At 37.4% G+C, this 17,151-nt stretch overlaps 2 protein-coding genes across 4 annotated transcripts in view; one reads left to right on the forward strand and one right to left on the reverse strand.

Moving 5' to 3' along the window:
- Window positions 1-17,151, reverse strand: part of WDPCP (WD repeat containing planar cell polarity effector) — a 297,960-nt gene that overhangs the window by 46,461 nt on the left and 234,348 nt on the right. For 2 of the 3 annotated variants that reach the window (XM_061432772.1, XM_061432769.1), the window contains one exon: window positions 10,495-10,558. The exons of the other annotated variant lie outside the window; for it this stretch is intronic. In XM_061432772.1, the coding sequence (XP_061288756.1) occupies window positions 10,495-10,558 (64 nt within the window). The remainder of the gene's footprint in view (window positions 1-10,494; window positions 10,559-17,151) is intronic. 3 annotated transcript variants of the gene reach the window in all.
- On the forward strand, window positions 12,939-13,633 carry LOC133257203 (small ribosomal subunit protein uS3m-like). The gene has a single exon (XM_061432775.1). It carries the CDS (start codon window positions 12,979-12,981, stop codon window positions 13,480-13,482), a length of 504 nt encoding a protein of 167 aa, XP_061288759.1. The 5' UTR covers window positions 12,939-12,978; the 3' UTR covers window positions 13,483-13,633.

Consider the following 17,151-nt stretch of genomic DNA (forward strand, 5'->3'; position numbering starts at 1 on the left):
ATGGCAAACAGAAGCAGAAAAAGTGGAAGCAGTGACAGATTTTATTTCCTTGGGCTCCAAAATCACTGTGGACACTGACTGGGCTAAGGTTACAAAGTTAGTAGCATCTGCTGAGGAGGCAGAGCTTTAGGCTGGGACTCCCGAAGGACTACAGTCTTGATATAAGTATAAAGTGGAAATACACTCTCAGACTGAAACTCAGCTTCAAATAAACTCAATTACAGAATAGATTAAAATGTAGTTTAACCTTTAACCTATTATAGTTGCCAGAAACAAAGTAAATCCTTTCTGGAGGAAAATAACATCATACATAGTCTCAAATTATCACTAAACTTTTAAAATCTTATGTCCAAAATTCAATTTAAAAAAAGGTAAGAGTAAATAACTGCCAAACAACAGCAACAACCAAAAGGCTTACCAAAAAGGCATTAGTTTGGAGAAAAAGAGGAAAAATACACTAATAGAGAAAAACGGAATAAATATAGTTAATACAAAGAAGGGCAAGAATGGTTAGATGAAAGAACATATAATAAGTCGGAGAAACAGAAAAGAAATAGTGTACTGTTATTTATGTCATATGTCAAACTAAATAATCCAGTTATAGACAGACTGCCTTTTCTTTTTCTTGGTTGTTTCCTTTGCTGGGCAGAAACTTTTTGGTTTGACATAGTCCTGCTTATATATTTTAGCTTTCACTGCCTTTGCTTTTGGTGTCTTACTCAAAAAAAATCACTGCCAAGACCATTGTCAAAGGGCTTTTTCTCAATGTTCTCTTCTAGGAGTTCTATGACTTCAGGTATTACATGTAACTCTGTAACCCATTTTGAGTTCTTTTTTGAGAGTGGACCCAGTTCCATTCTTTTGCATGAGGCTATCCAGTTTTCCCATCACCATTTACTGAAGAGACTATCCTCTCCCCATTGTGTGTTTCTGGTGCCCCTGTCAAAGGTTAGGAAACAGTATATGCATAGGTTTACTGCTAGGCTCTCTATTCTGTTCCATTGGTCTCTATGCCTGCTTTTATATGAGTATCATTAAAATATGGAATACAATGTCACCATTAAAGTAATGATATAGATCTATATTTATTTTACGAAAAACTGTCACTGTAACATTGCTGAATGAAAAACATTCTAGCTATAAATAAAAAGTTTAATATAGAGACTTACACAGAGAAATACTTTAAAGGATGTTCATTTCTGCAGAAGAAAATTCCAAGTGATTTTTTTAGTTTTTGTTCTTTATATTTTATGGTATTATTTTTTATTATTATTTAGTCCTATAATCAAAACATTTTATTTTCATCTAAGGGCTTCCTGAATCAACAATTTTGCTTACAAAGTATATTATCCTATATAGTCATGAAATTTGGGTCCTGTTTCAGGTTATTATTTCTTGCAACTGGCATGTAAAAGCCATCTCTTACTAGTAACAACACATGGTATCTCTTTAGTACTTCCCAGTTTACAGAGTACTTTCAATACAGTATCTGCACAGAGACTCAAAAACAATCTCAAAATGGATTAAAAACCTAAATATGACACCAGATACTATAAAACTCTTAGAGGAAAACATAGGCAAAATACTCTTGTGTAAATTGTGGCAATATTTTTTGGATCCATCTCATAAAGTGAAGAAAACAAAAGCAAAAATAAACAAGTGGACCTAATTAAACTTAAAAACCTTTGCACAGCAAAGAAACCATTCACAAAATAAAAAGGCAACCTAGTAAACAGAGAAAATATTTGCAAATGATATGACTGGTAAGGGGTTAATATTCATATATCCCCTTGATCTAGCCTTGTTGTGGTGATGGGGCTTGCGTAACTCAGTGAATCTATGAGCCATGCTGTGCAGGGCCATCCAAGACAAATAGGTCATAATGATGTTCTGATAAAATGTGTCCACTGCACCTTATCTTTGACAAAGGAGGCAAGAATATACAATGGAGAAAAGTCAATCTCTTTAACAAGTGGTGCTGGGAAAACTGGTCAACCACTTGTAAAAGAATGAAACTAGAACACTTTCTAACACCATACACAAAAATAAACTCAAAATAGATTAAAGATCTAAACGTAAGACCAGAAAATATAAAACTCCTAGAGGAGAATATAGGCAAAACACTCTGACATACATCACAGCAGGATCCTCTATGACACACCTCCCAGAATATTGGAAATAAAAGCAAAAATAAACAAATGGGACCTAATTAACCTTAAAAGCTTCTGCACAACAAAGGAAACTATAAACAAGGTGAAAAGACAGCCTTCACAATGGGAGAAAATAATAGCAAATGAAGCAACTGAAAAAGAACTAATCTCAAAAATATACAAGCAACTCCTACAGCTCAATTCCAGAAAAATAAATGACCCAATCAAAAAATGGGCCAAAGACCTAAACAGACATTTCTCCAAAGAAGACATACAGATGGCTAACAAACACACGAAAAGATGCTCAACATCACTCATTATCAGATAAATGCAAATCAAAACCACAATGACGTACCATTTCACGCCAGTCAGAATGGCTACTATCCAAAAGTCTACAAGCAATAAATGCTGGAGAGGGTGTGGAGAAAAAGGAACTCTCTTACACTGTTGGTGGGAATGCAAACTAGTACAGCCACTATGGAGAAGAGTGTGGAGATTCCTTTAAAAAGTGGAAATAGAACTGCCTTATGATACAGCAATCTCACTGCTAGGCATACACACCGAGGAAACCAGAATTGAAAGGGACACGTGTACCCCAGTGTTCATCGCAGCACTGTTTATAATAGCCAGGACATGGAAGCAACCTAGATGTCCATCAGCAGATGAATGGATAAGAAAGCTATGGTACTTATACACAATGGAGTATTACTCAGCCATTAAAAAGAATACATTTGAATCAGTTCTAATGAGGTGGATGAAACTGGAGCCTATTATACAGAGTGAAGTAAGCCAGAAAGAAAAACACCAGTACAGTATACTAACACATATATATGGAATTTAGAAAGATGGTAACCATAACCCTGTATACGAGACAGCAAAAGAGAAACTGATGTATAGAACAGTCTTTTGGACTCTGTGGGAGAGGGAGAGGGTGGGATGATTTGGGAGAATGGCATTGTAACATGTATAATATCATATATGAAACGAGTCGCCAGTCCAGGTTCGATGCATGATACTGGATGCTTGGGGCTGGTGCACTGGGATGACCCAGAGGGATGGTATGGGGAGGGAGGAGGGAGGAGGGTTCAGGATGGGGAAAACATGTACACCTGTGGCGGATTCATTTTGATATATGGCAAAACCAATACAATATGGTAAAGTTAAAAAAAAAAAATGTGTCCACTGGAGGAGGAAATGGCAATCCATTCCAGTATTCTTACCATGAGAACCCCATTAACAGTATGAAAGGCAAAAAGATATGACTCCTGAATATGAGTACCCCTAGTTGGAAAGTGTCCAGTATGGTACTGGAGAAGAGCAGAGGACAAATACTAATATAGCTCCAGAAAGAAGAAGGAGCTGGGCCAAACCAGAAATGATGCTCAGTTGTGAATATGTCTGGTGGTGAAAGTAAAGTCTGATGCTATACAAAACAATATTGCATAGGAACCTGGAATGTTAGGTCCATGAATCAAGGTAAATTGGACGTGGCCAAGCAGGAGATGGCAAGAGTGAATATTGACATTTTAGGAATCAGTTAATTAAAATGGACAGGAGTGGGCAAATTTAATTCATGTAAACATTATATCTACTACTGTGGGCAAGAATACATTGGAAGAAATGGAGTAGCCCTCATAGTTAACAAGAGTCTGAAATGCAGTACTTGGATGAAATCTCAAAAAGGAGAGAATGATCTCTGTTCATTGCCAAGGCAAACCTTATTCAATATCACAGTAATCCAAGTCTCTGCCCCAGCCACTGATGCCAAAGAAGTCGAAGCTGAAAGTTCTATGAAGATCTATAAGAACTTCTAGTACTAACATAAAAAAAAAAAAAAAAAAAAGATGGCCTTTACATCATAGGGGATTGGAATGCAAAATTAGGAAGTCAAGAGATATCCAGAGTAATAGGCCAATTTGGCCTTGGAATACAAAATGAAGTAGGGCAAAGGCTTACAGAGTTCTGTCAAGGGAACATGCTGGTCATAGCAAACATCCTTTCCCAGTAACCCAAGAGATGACTTTACACATGGACATCACTAGATGGTCAAAACCAAAATCAGATTGATTATGTTCTTTGCAGCCAAAGATGGAGAAGCTCTATACAGTCAGCAAAAAAAATACCTGGAGCTGACCATGGCTCAGATCATGAGTTTCTTATTGTAAAATTCAGGCTTAAACTGAAGAAAGTAGGGAAAACAAATAGGCTACTCAGTTATGACCTAAATCAAATCTCTTATGATTATACAGTGAAAGTAACAGATTGAACAGATAAGATGTGGTAGACAGAGTGCTTGAAGAACTATGGACAAGGTTCATAACACTGTACAGGAGACAGTGACCAAAAACATCCCAAAGGAAAAAAAAATGCAAGAAGGCAAAGTGGTTGTCTGAGGAGGTTTTTTAATAAATGCTGAAGCTTTTATTATAAATAAAAGGTTTTTTTTTTTAATATAAATAAAAATTGAAGAATGAAGAGAAGCAAAAGGCAAGTGAGAAAGGGAAATAAATACCCAACTAAATGCAGGGTTTCAGAGAATGGTGAGGAGAGATAAAAAGGCCTTCTTACATGAACAATGCAAAGGAATAGAGGAAAACAATAGAATGGAAAAGACTAGAGACCTCTTCAAGAAGACTAGAGATATCAACAGAACATTTCATGCAAGGCTGGGCATGATAAAGGATAGAAATGGTAAGGATCTAACAGGAGCAGGAGACATTAAGAAGAGGTAGGAAGAATACACAGAAGAACTATACCAAAAAAGTCTTAATGACCCAGATAACCACAGTGGTGTGGTCACTCACCTAGAGCCAGACATTCTGGAGTGTGAAGTCAAGTGGGCCTTAAAAAGCATTACTGCAAACAAAGGTAGTGGAAGTGACAGAATTCCAGCTGAGCTATTTCAAATCCTAAAGATGATGCTGTTAAAGTGTTGTACTCAATACGTGATGAAATTTGGAAAACTTAGCAGTGACCACAGGACTGGAAAAGATTAGTTTTAATTCTAATCCCACAGAAGGGCAATGCCAAAGAATGTTCAAATACTATACAAGTACACTCATTTCACATGCTAGCAAGGTTAGCTCAAAATCCTTCAAGCTTTCATTCAGCAGCACATGTACCGAGAACTTCCAGATGTAGAAGTTGGGTGTCAAAGAGCCAGAAGAACCAGAGATCAAATTGGCAACATTTGCTGGATCATGGAGAAAGCAAGGGAATTCCGGAGCCTCACTGACTAGATTAAAGCCTTTGACTATGTGGATCATAGCAAATTGTAGAAAATTTTTAAAGGGATGAATTTAGACTACCTAAGACTACCAGACCACCTTACATGTCTCCTGAGAAACTTGTATACCAGTCAGGAAGCAACAGTAAGAACCAGACATGGAACAATTGAGTGGTTCCAAATTGGGAAAGGAGTACCTCAAAGCTGTATATTGTCACCCTATTTATATAACTTATATGCAGAGTACATCATGTGAAATGCCAAGGTGGATGAAATCACAAGTTGGAATCTAGGTTGGTGGAAGAAATATCAACAGCCTTAGATCTGCAGATGATAGCACTCTAATGGCAGAAAGGAAGGAGGAACTAAAGAGCTTCTTCATGAAGGTGAAAGAGGAGAGTGAAAAAGCTGGCTTAAAAATCAGTAGTAAAAATCTAAGATCATAGCATCTGGTCCCATCACTTCATGGCAAACAGAAGGGGAAAAAGTGGAAGCAGTGACAGATTTTATGTTCTTAGGCGCCAAAATCCCTATGAATGGTGACTGCAGTCATGAAACCGAAAGACATTTCCTCCTTGGAAGGAAAACTATAACAAGCCTAAACAGCATATTAAAAAGCAGAGACAGCACTTTGTCAACAAAGGTCTGTATAGTCAAAGCTATGTTTTTTCCAGTATTGAGTATGGATGTGAGAGTTGGACCTTTATGAAGGCTGAACACCAAAGAATTGATGTTTTCGAATTGTAGTGCTACAGAAGACTCTTGAGGGACTGCAAGGAGATCAAACCAGTCAACCTTAAAGTAAATCAACTCTGAACACTCATTGGAAAGACTGATGCTGAAGCTGAAGCTCCAATACTTTGGCCACCTGGCGGGAAAAGTGGACTGACTAGAAAAGATCCCAATGCTGGGAAAGACTGAAGGCCTATGAAGCAGGGGGTGGCAGAGGATGAGATGGTTAGGTAGCATCATTGACTCAGTGGACATGAAATTGAGCAAACTCTGGGAGATAGTGGAGGACACAGGAGCCTGTTGTGCTGCAGCCCATGGGGTCACAAAGAGTCAAACGCAACTTTGTGACTGAATGACAACATTCATAATATATATAAAGCTCCTATGACTCAACATCAAAAAAACCCCCAAAATCTCGATTACAAAATAAGCAGAAGAATTGAGTAGACAATTGCTTCAAAAAGGATATGCAGATGGCCAACAGGCACATGAAAGGATTCTCAGCATCACTAATCATCAGGGCAATGCAAATCAAAACCACAATGAGGTATCTCCTCACACCAGTCAGAAATGGCTATCATCAAGAAGAACACAACAGCTGTTGGTGAGGATGTGGAGAAACGGGAACCATCATACACTGTTGGTGAGAATGTAAATTGGTGCAGTCACTGTGGAAAACAGTATGGGGTTTCCTCAAAAAACTAAAAGTAGTACTACTAGCAATTCCACTCCTAGATATATATCCAAAAAACAAAACCCACTAATTTGTAAAAATACATGCACTTCAATGTTTATAGCAGCATTATTTACAATTACCAAGGTATTAGATAAATGAATATATATATATGCATACCACTCAACCATAAATAAGAATGAAATTTTGCCATTTGGGTGGACTTGGAGGGCATCATGCTGAGTAAAATAAGTCAGAGGAAGACAAATACTGTATGATATCTAAAAACTACAGCAAACTAGTGAATATAACAAAAGGAGCAGACTTAAGGAACAAACTAGTGGTTACCACTTTGAAAAGGGAAGCAGGAGGGGCAGAAAGAAACAAATGGTTATTATGGGATTGTACGAAATCATCTGTGTGAAACTTAAAAATTGTAAATTGTTATAGAATTTAAAACCTCTTTTATTCAATTAAAAAAATCCAACATATGCTGCTACTGCTAAGTCACTTCAGTTGTGTCCGACTCTGTGCGACCCCATACATGGCAGCCCACCAGGCTCCCCCATCCCTGGGATTCTCCAGGCTAGAGTGGGTTGCCATTTCCTTCTCCAGTGCATGAAAGTGGAAAGTGAAAGTGAAGTCGCTCAGTTGTGTCCGACTCTTAGCAACCCCATGGACTGCAGCCTACCAGGCTCCTCCGTCCATGGGATTTTCCAGGCAAGAGTACTGGAGTGGGGTGCCATTGCCTTCTCCAACGTCTGGATAGGTACTATATTATCATCATTTACACATAAAACTCAAAAGTTACGGACTTTGAAGACAACTTATGACCCAAATTCCATGTATCTACCATTACACCTTCCCATTACACCCTTCCTTAACATGATCTGGATATAACAGAATAGAGTATACTTCCCAGAACTGAAAGAAAGCTGATGTAGCTGAGAGGTGAGAGTAGAGGGGCTGTAGATGCCACTTCAAGGAGTTAGAATTTACCCCAAAGGCGATAGAAGATGCTAAAAGGTTTTAAATATGGAAGAATGAAATTATAAATTATGATTGTTTTGACCAGGGGTCTGCAAACATATTTTGTAAAGCACCAGAGAGTAAATATTTTAGGCTCTACAAGCCAGATAGTTTCCTGCAGCCACTCAACTCTGCCATCGTAAGGCAGTCATACACATTACATAAGTAAGTTTGGCTATGTTTCAATACCACATTTATGGATATGAAAATCTGAATTTGAATATCATGTATTTTTAATATCATGTATTTTAAAGTATATTGACACTTTTTATTTTATTTTTTTAATGATTTAAAACTGTAAAAAGCCATTTGGGAGCTAAATTTGCTTGGTAGGCCATAGTTTGCTGACCCCTAATTTAGAAGATGATCACTTAGGCTATGTGTAAAAGTAGACAAAGAGGTACTTTCTGACTCATTTCATCAGGTCTAGTACCCACATACTTACTTTTTAATATTCAAGGTCTGCTCTATCATGCTATATATGTCTTTTATCTCTCTACCACCAACAGATATGCTAATGCAAAAAGAATATTCTCAGGTTAAGCATTACATTTTATTTGCGACCCCTTTGTGTTCAATGTAGTCATATTTTTCTTCTTTAAGGATGAGATATCTTAGGGGTAGAAGGTAATTTATAGGTAAGAATAGTACTGTTTGTTTTATAAATTTTTAAATGCAAAGAGGTAATAATTCTTAGTATGTAGGCTAGATCATAATTTAAATAGTAATAATTGATTAGAAAACATGATAAATTCTTTAGAAAATTTTAAAGTGGAGCATCAAATGTATATAGTAGATTCATAAGCTTAAATGGAACTTTAAGGCCTTAATCCTCTCTTAAGGCTTTTAATGCTTCTTAAAGACAGACCTTGGGCTATAAATAAAAAGTTACATATGAAGAATAAGGATATAGCATTTTGATTGTTCACTTTTACAAATAAAAAGGAAAGCAAAAGTATCTCTCTCATTTCCTTATTTTAGATTTTTATCTTTTACTAATAAAAATCCTCATGGGTTAAGGTTAGCCTATTAGTAGAAAGTCTGTTTGGCTTTAAACTAACATGGAGACTTTATATTGTTACTGCCTAGAAAGTGAAAGTGAAAGTGAAGTTGCTTAGTGGTGTCCGACTTTTTGTGATCTCATGGACTATAGCCCACCAGGCTCCTCCATCCATGGGATTCTCCAGGCAAGAGTACTGGAGTGGGTTGCCATTTCCTTCTCCAGAACTGAGACTAAATGCTGAAACAGATATGATTTGAAAAGAAGTTTGTAAGATGGCTATGATGAGTATCGGTGCATGCTCTGTCGTGTCTGACTCTTTGCAACCCTGTGGACTTGTAGCCCACCAGGCTTTGATGATTATGTATTAGTTAATAGTTAATGTAGCATAAATTACAGAACAGTATAATAATACATTGGGAAATAAAGTTTATCAGACACTAAACATATAAATATTAATCTCTTTAGTTATTATTTTGGCTAGAAAGAAGGCTGGGACTACAGACATAAAAAAATAAGGAAATAGGAAGAAAATCTACCTTTACTGCTGAGTAGTGGCAGAGGTGAGGAGGAAATAAAGTGACAATGTCACTTGGGTCAGAAAAATCTAAGAAGTGTTGTAATTAAATTTCTGACACTGTGATGTATGAATGCATAGACTTTGGTGAAAATAATAAAATGTCCCCTTAATATACTAATATGCCTGATCAACGTGACCTAACAAAATACAGACAACCAGCAAATAGCAAAAGGTTCACACATTTGAAGTAATTAGATGTTTTCCCATGATCAATGAACGCACAAAGCACAGTTTAATTGAGTGATGCAAAATTAGAATTTAAACAGCAAACTCATTTCAAAGACAAGATAAACTAATATATGAACCCATATTAACATCTAAAGCATCAAAGCTTAAAGTACAAAATGTCTTCACTGTACAGAAGATTCAGATAAAAGAGCCTTCTCAAAGTTTTTATTGTTTTCCAGATTTTTTGACAGCAGTGGAATTTCTATGGAGCAGAATGTGCTGAAAATCAGGAACCCCACCTTTGTTTATCTGATCTCATTGTGGCAAAAGATCTTATAAAATAAGAACCTAATACAGAGCACAAAGATGTGTAAGAAACTAGTCTATTTTACTGTTTCATAATTAATAAGTTGAGGATTAAAGCATATTTGAACTTATTATATTCTCTTGGATCTACTTTGCACTGTGGTCACTTTAAAAATATAAGTGAGAACATTCAAACTGTTACTTCTCACTAAAACCTAAGGGACAAACTGAGCACATTCAAGATCTCAGGGACATGTCTTGTCCTGTGTCCTGGTTTCTGAAGCTGTACTTCTATAGGGAATGGATTAGAAAAAATTTAAGCTTGTTAGATACAAAGGTGTCATCCTCTCACATCAAAGTACAGGAGGAGAGACATTCAAGAATTATAAATTCTTAGAAAACATAAAAAATCCTTTGGGTCTGGCAAGGAAAATGTCAGCAAGTCAAAAGAGGCTAGATGGCTATTGACCAGTTTCATGAAGGCAAAGCTGCAAGCCAAGATGGAATAAATGCTTTCCCACCATGTGTTGAAGGTACAAATGACACTAATCCTTTTTAATGGTCACAAAAGCTGACAACTTACTCAGCGTTAGAACTGAAAGCACAAAATCATCCCAAGGAATGACTCACCATAAACAGGTCACGAGCACCAATGTCAACAGCTAACAGAAATGCCTTTTCAAATCTTTGGTACCTGTAAGGAAGTAATGTTATATGTTGTGAACAAAACTATAGAAGAGGAGACAGCAGTTTGTTTAATGTACTTATATGCTATTGTTTTTGTTCTGATAAAAATATTCTCAAACAGTAGGGACTTCACCTGCTGGGATCTTCTCTATGTGAACTCTTATTTTATTTAGGAGGTGCTGATGCACACAGCCTGTGCAGGGGTTCAGTGTAACTGTCAAGCACAAACATAATCAGATTCAGTTCACTTCAGTTCAGTTGCTCAGTTGTGTCTGACTCTGCGACCCCATGAATTGCAGCATGCCAGGCCTCCCTGTCCATCACCATCTCCCGGAGTTCACTCAAACTCACGTCCATCGAGTCGGTGATGCCATCCAGCCATCTCATCCTCTATCGTCCCCTCTTCCTCCTGCCCCCAATCTGTCCCAGCATCAGAGTCTTTTCCAGTGAGTCAACTCTTTGCATGAAGTGGCCAAAGTACTGGAGTTTCAGCTTTAGCATCATTCCTTCCAAAGAAATCCCAGGGCTGATCTCCTTCAGAATGGACTGGTTGGATCTCCTTGCAGTCCAAGGGACTCTCAAGAGTCTTCTCCAACACCACAGTTCAAAAGCATCAATTCTTCGGCGCGCAGCCTTCTTCACAGTCCAATTCTCACATCCCTACATGACCACTGGAAAAACCATAGCCTTGACTAGACAGACCTTTGTTGACAAAGCAATGTCTCTGCTTTTCAGTGTGCTGTCTAGATTGGCCATAACTTTGTCACCATCTGCAGTGATTTTGGAGCCCAAAAAAATAAAGTCTGACACTGGTTCCACTGTTTCCCCATCTATTTCTCATGAAGTGATGGGACCAGATGCCATGATCTTCGTTTTCTGAATGTTGAGCTTTAAGCCAACTTTTTCACTCTCCTCTTTTTAGTTCCTCTTCACTTTCTGCCATAAGGGTGGTGTCATCTGCATATCTGAGGTTATTGATATTTCTCCCGGCAATCTTGATTCCAGCTTGTGCTTCTTCCAGCCCAGCCTTTCTCATGATGTACTCTGCATAGAAGTTAAATAAGCAGGGTGACAATATACAGCCTTGATGTACTCCTTTTCCTATTTGGAACTAGTCTGTTGTTCCATGTCCAGTTCTAACTGTTGCTTCCTGACCTCCATACAGGTTTCTCAAGAGGCAGGTCATGTGGTCTGATATTGCCATCTCTTGAAAGTGTCACAATAACCAGATCAGGTGCTGCTAAATGCTGAGAAATGATAGCTTAGGAAATACATTTCCTCATTATATTTTCCTTTGTTGTATTTTGTTGTGTAAGTGGAAAGTAGGAGGATATGGACAATACAGCAGGATAAGAACAATTAATAAATCATGTATTTATATTAAAAGTTGAGAAGTCAAATGTTGAAGTTTTACAAAACTCTCACATTAGTGATCTGGGGTAAAAACATCCCCTGCTGTTGTAAATGAAAATAATAAGTGGTTTCTAAGTATTTTTAAAAGGTATTATTTTTCTACTATTTCATCACAATCATACTATCTTTCCCTGATGTATAACTAAGAATTTTCTTTGTGAGGACAAACTTTAGTTTACATCAATTACCTCTACAGAAAATTTAAAGTCCTGAGAGAAAAGCATGTCATGAACATATAATTTGCACAGGATTTTGGAATAAAAGGTCATCTATGCTGAAACTTACACAGATGTAACAATCAGTTTTTCTGACTCAAGAAACAAGCAGATATATAACCAAGTTCTGTTCTATATTGTGAAATATGATGGTATAAAATATACTAAGTTTTCACATAAAACATAGCAGAAATGTGGAATATTATTACTAAGAGTATATAAAGTTTATTAGTGAAATAGCTAATATAATTAAAATTCAAACAAGGCTTATTATTATTCCATATGAGCTGGTAGGCCAGAAACTGAAACACTTTGTAATTTCCATACTGTGTTTGGTAGCTGTTCTCCCATCTACTCTCTGGTTCTTCTTACTGGTATCTCCAGTATTTGCTGAATCCTTTTCAACTGTGGACGATCAGAAGAAAATTGTGTTCATTTTTGTTCCAGGAAAATGGCTGACTCTATATATTCAGTGGACGTGGGTTGTAATAAGGAAGAGGACAGATCAGCAAGTTGTACTGTTAATACTATTCATAGATTTACTGCCATTTTGCATTTGTTCCCATCCACTATATTGAAACTTTTCTAGCAATAGTAATTATTCATCCTCTAAGATAAGTGTGCTCTTTTGGCCACATCTGATCCTATTAACTTCCCCTACTTGAAACCCTCTTTCTTTGCATTTGGAGATCCATTCTTGCATTTGGAGAGTCATCTTTTGTTTTCTCAATTCTTAGATTTCACCTTCTTAGTCTCCTTTTTAAGTTAAGTTTTCACCCGCCCCGCCCTCACGTCCAAGATGGTGGCGCTCTACTGCGGTGGCGGGCTCAGGCCTCTGATGCTGTCCTGGAGCCGGGATCTGCCGTGCATCTGGCACGCCCTGCATACCTCCGTGGTTTGCTTCAAGAACCGGGTGGCCCGAGTCCGAGTGGACAAGGGGAACAAACCAGTGACCTACAAGGAAGCGCATGCGCCTCACTACATCGCCCACCGCAAGGGCTGGCTGTCACTGCATACAGGTAACCTGGATGAGGAGGACCACGCTGCTGAGCGAACAGTGGAAGATGTTTTCCTTCGCAAATTTATGCTGGGCACCTTCCCAGGCTGCCTGGCTGACCAGCTTATTCTGAAGCGCTGGGCTAACCAGGTGGAGATCTGTGCCCTGGTCCTGAGGCAGCTACCTGCGCACAAGTTCTACTTCCTTGTGGGCTACAGTGAGACCCTGCTGTCCCACTTTTACAAGTGTCCTGTTCGTCTGCACCTCCAAACTGTTCCCTCAAAGGTTGTGTATAAGTACATGTAGGACATACATCAAGCTTTTTACATCAAGTTGTAGCCTGCGAAGGACAGTAACTTGTGAAAATGGACTGAAGTAGAAATAGGGGAAATACATCCCCTCAGATTTCTGAGACTTTGTCTTCAGAGTTGCTACTGAATAAATAGACTCTCCATGTTGTCTTGCTTCTTTGTCTGTCTAGAGAACTAGAATAGGGTCTTTGAGGATGCTCCAGGGTTCCCAAGAAGGCTGCCAGTTATCTGAGGTTTAGGTAATAGCTATGGTTCAGTGCATATCCTGTGCCAGTCACTGTGTCAGGAACTTTACCTGAAGTTCTTTGTTTTCTCTTAAAATGGAAAGATTCATTTTTGGAGATTATAAAGCAGTTATTTTTTTAAAAACCTTTTTCAATTTAAGTCTGAATTTTGTAATAAGGAGTTCACAATCTGAGCCACAGTCAACTCTTGGTTGTGTTTTTGCTGACTGTATAGAGCCTCTCCATCAGCTGCAAAGAATATAATCAACCTGATTTTGGGGGGGAAAAAAAAAGTTTTCTCTGCCTGTTCCATGAAGGAGCAAGCAGTAACCTACTCAGATAGGGTTACTACCTCAGTAACCCTAACTGCTCCTATGGCATTGATACATCAAAGACACACATCTCTAGTATCCATTTATTTCTGGAGCTCTAAACTCTTTCGTTCCAGGTATCTCAAATTTAACATGTCTAGTATGTCCATTGACATACCAATTTGGCAACCATATATGTGATTCATTGGAATTGGTAAATATGAAATTAAGGTGAGCAGCTTAGGAGGTACAGTTCCTTCTAGGTAAGAGGTAGTGATTCACATTATGATAAAATGAAAGAACTGGCATTGGCATCTGGTAGTATAATCAACCAAAAATACCAAAGGGTGCTCCCAACTAGATCGCTTATAAAATACATTTAAAGTACAACATAAGACTCTTAAAAAAAAAAGGGAAATTTCCAAGGATAACACATTTTCAATAAAAAAATAACCAACTAACCAAAGTTCGTTGACTGAAACTAGGATCCATAAGCAGAGATCAAAAATGGGGGAAAAGGGCAGAACTACTCTGGCCATGACCCTCAGAAAACTGACCCTTGACCAAGTCTTAAGGTAAAGGTGCTTAACTTGAGACTTCTGATTAAGCCAGGGGCTAAAATGATCCCAAGGTTTAAGTGCCCTTAACATCGGCAAAGTAAAAAGAAAATTCATGTCTGGATTAAAGCACTTTTGATACAAGTCACCAGAATTGCCATAAATTAAAACAAGTATGAGCTCACACTGAAACATTACTAAATACAAAAGAAACAAGCTACTGTGATGGGAAATTAGAAAATAAACAACAGATTTACTTCTCCCTGGATTTCAGATGATTGAATTATTAAAGTTAGAATGTAAAACAGTTCAGCATATTTAAAGAAATAATGATGGGGCCATGAAAATAAGCTTACAACAGGATATATTAATAATAAAAGTGTTACCCAGTAGATTTTTTAAGAAATAAAAATAGAACTTTTTTTTTTTAATAGAACTTTTGGAAATGAAAAATTGAAGTTAAATAATTTGGTATAAAGAGAGAATTAGTGAAATAAAAGAGGCATAAGTAAGGAATTACACAAAATGTTAAAGAGACAAGAAAAAAAATATAAAGGGAAGTTAGCAATACAAAGAACATGGAAGTTAGCAAAACAGAGAACATGGAAAAGTCTAACACGTCTAATCAGGTAATAAGGTAAATGCAGACAATTTTCCAGAGCTGATAAATGAAATGAATCAATAAACACAAGAGGGACAATATATATCAATCAGGATACAGTGAAAAGAATCTATAATTATGCAAATATACAATGAAGATGCAGAACTCTAAAAATAAAAAGGTCTTAAAAGGCAAGAGAAAAGACAGGTCACTTATAAAGAAGATAACCTACAAACAGACTGAGACCAGACCTCTCAATGACAGCAATGGGTGTAGAAGACAGTAGGGATGCATCTTCAAATGGTAGTGAGAAAATGAGCATTTCTCTTGTATAATATAACAATGGAATTCTCAATAGGTAAAGCAAAATAAAGACACTTTAAGATATGTACAAACTGAAAGCATTCAACAGATCTTCAATAAAGGGACTTGTAGGGGACATAACTCAGGAAAAAAGGAAAATGATCCCAGAAGGAAGGTTTGAAAAGCAAGAAGGAATAGCTTAAAAAAAAAAAAGATGTGGTTAATATACAGGCAGATAAATACACACAGACATACATGCACATACACAAATGTTTTGCTATTTTTAAAATCAGAAAACACTAATTAGATATGTCATATTAATCAGAAAAAAGTTAAAGTGCCAAGGTCCTTGCTTTTTGAATTGTCGAAGGTAATTGTTTGATTTTGGTAACTGTCACAACAAAATTACAAATAGCAATCATTAAAAGTTTGTATAAATGCTTAACCAGTAATATAGGTAGAGTGGAGTGAAGGGTGAGCAAATTGAAAAAGAAGAAAATTCAAGAAGTATTAAAGAAAAGAACACTGGACCTACACCAGTACACTGGTGAAAACAATGCGTGAGAGACACCGTGGCCAACTGCCAGTATACCCAGTGAAAGTGTGGCCGTGAGAAGTGCCAATCAAGCATGTAATCTCAGAGCTCATGCAACAGGGGAAAGGTAACACAGCAGAGCATAGTCAGGGGTGAACATCTCCAGAAATAGAATGCTGAGTGGCTTCTCTCCCAGTGGGAGTTTTCTAATCCCACCTATCTCACACCACAGATCAGAAAAGAGCTAAGAAACAGATCTGGGGACCCCTGCTCCAACAACTAAGGAGCAGACCCACCCCTGACAGGGCAGTGAGTCTGTCTGATACATCCATTTATACATCAGTTTGGCAAACATATATATGATTAACTGAAATTGAGAAGTATAAAATTAAAGTGGACAGCGTAGGCAGTACACTTCTTTCTAGGTAAGAGGTAATGATTCACATTCTGAGAAAATGAAAGAATTGGCTTTGGCATCTAGTAGCATGACCAACCAAAAATATCAAAAAGTGCTCCCAACTAGACTGCTTATAAATATACAGTAAAATGCAATACAGAGCTCTTTAAAAAAAAAGTTTCCAAGAATACCACACTCTGAATTACAAAATAACTAACTAACCAAAGTTCCTTGATTGACACTAGAGTAATGCTCCCTGAGCAGACAGCAAAAGAGGGAAAAAAGGCAGAACTAGTCTAAACCATCACCCACAGAAGACTGAGCCTTGAACAAGTCACAAGTTAAAGGTGTTTAGCCTGAGACTTCTGATTAAGCCAGGGGCTAAAATGATTGCAGGTTTTAAGTGCCCTTAACACTGACAGAAACAATAAAAAGAAAATTCGTCTTTGGATTAAAACACTTTTGATAGAAGCCATCAGGATTGCCATAAATTAAAACAAGTACAAGTTCACAATGAAACATCACCAAATACAAAAGAAAACAAACTACTATAATGGAAAATTAGAAGATAAACAGCAGATTAACTTCTTCCCAGATTTCAGATAATTGAATTATTAAAGTTAGAATATAAAATAGGGGGGCGGTCCTATGATGTCAGAGGAATAGGACAGGGAGACCACTTTCTCCCCCACAAATTCATCAAAAGAACATTTGAACGCTCAGAAAATCCCACAAA

Source organism: Bos javanicus, chromosome 11, assembly GCF_032452875.1.
Source record: "Bos javanicus breed banteng chromosome 11, ARS-OSU_banteng_1.0, whole genome shotgun sequence".
NCBI lineage: Eukaryota > Metazoa > Chordata > Mammalia > Artiodactyla > Bovidae > Bos > Bos javanicus.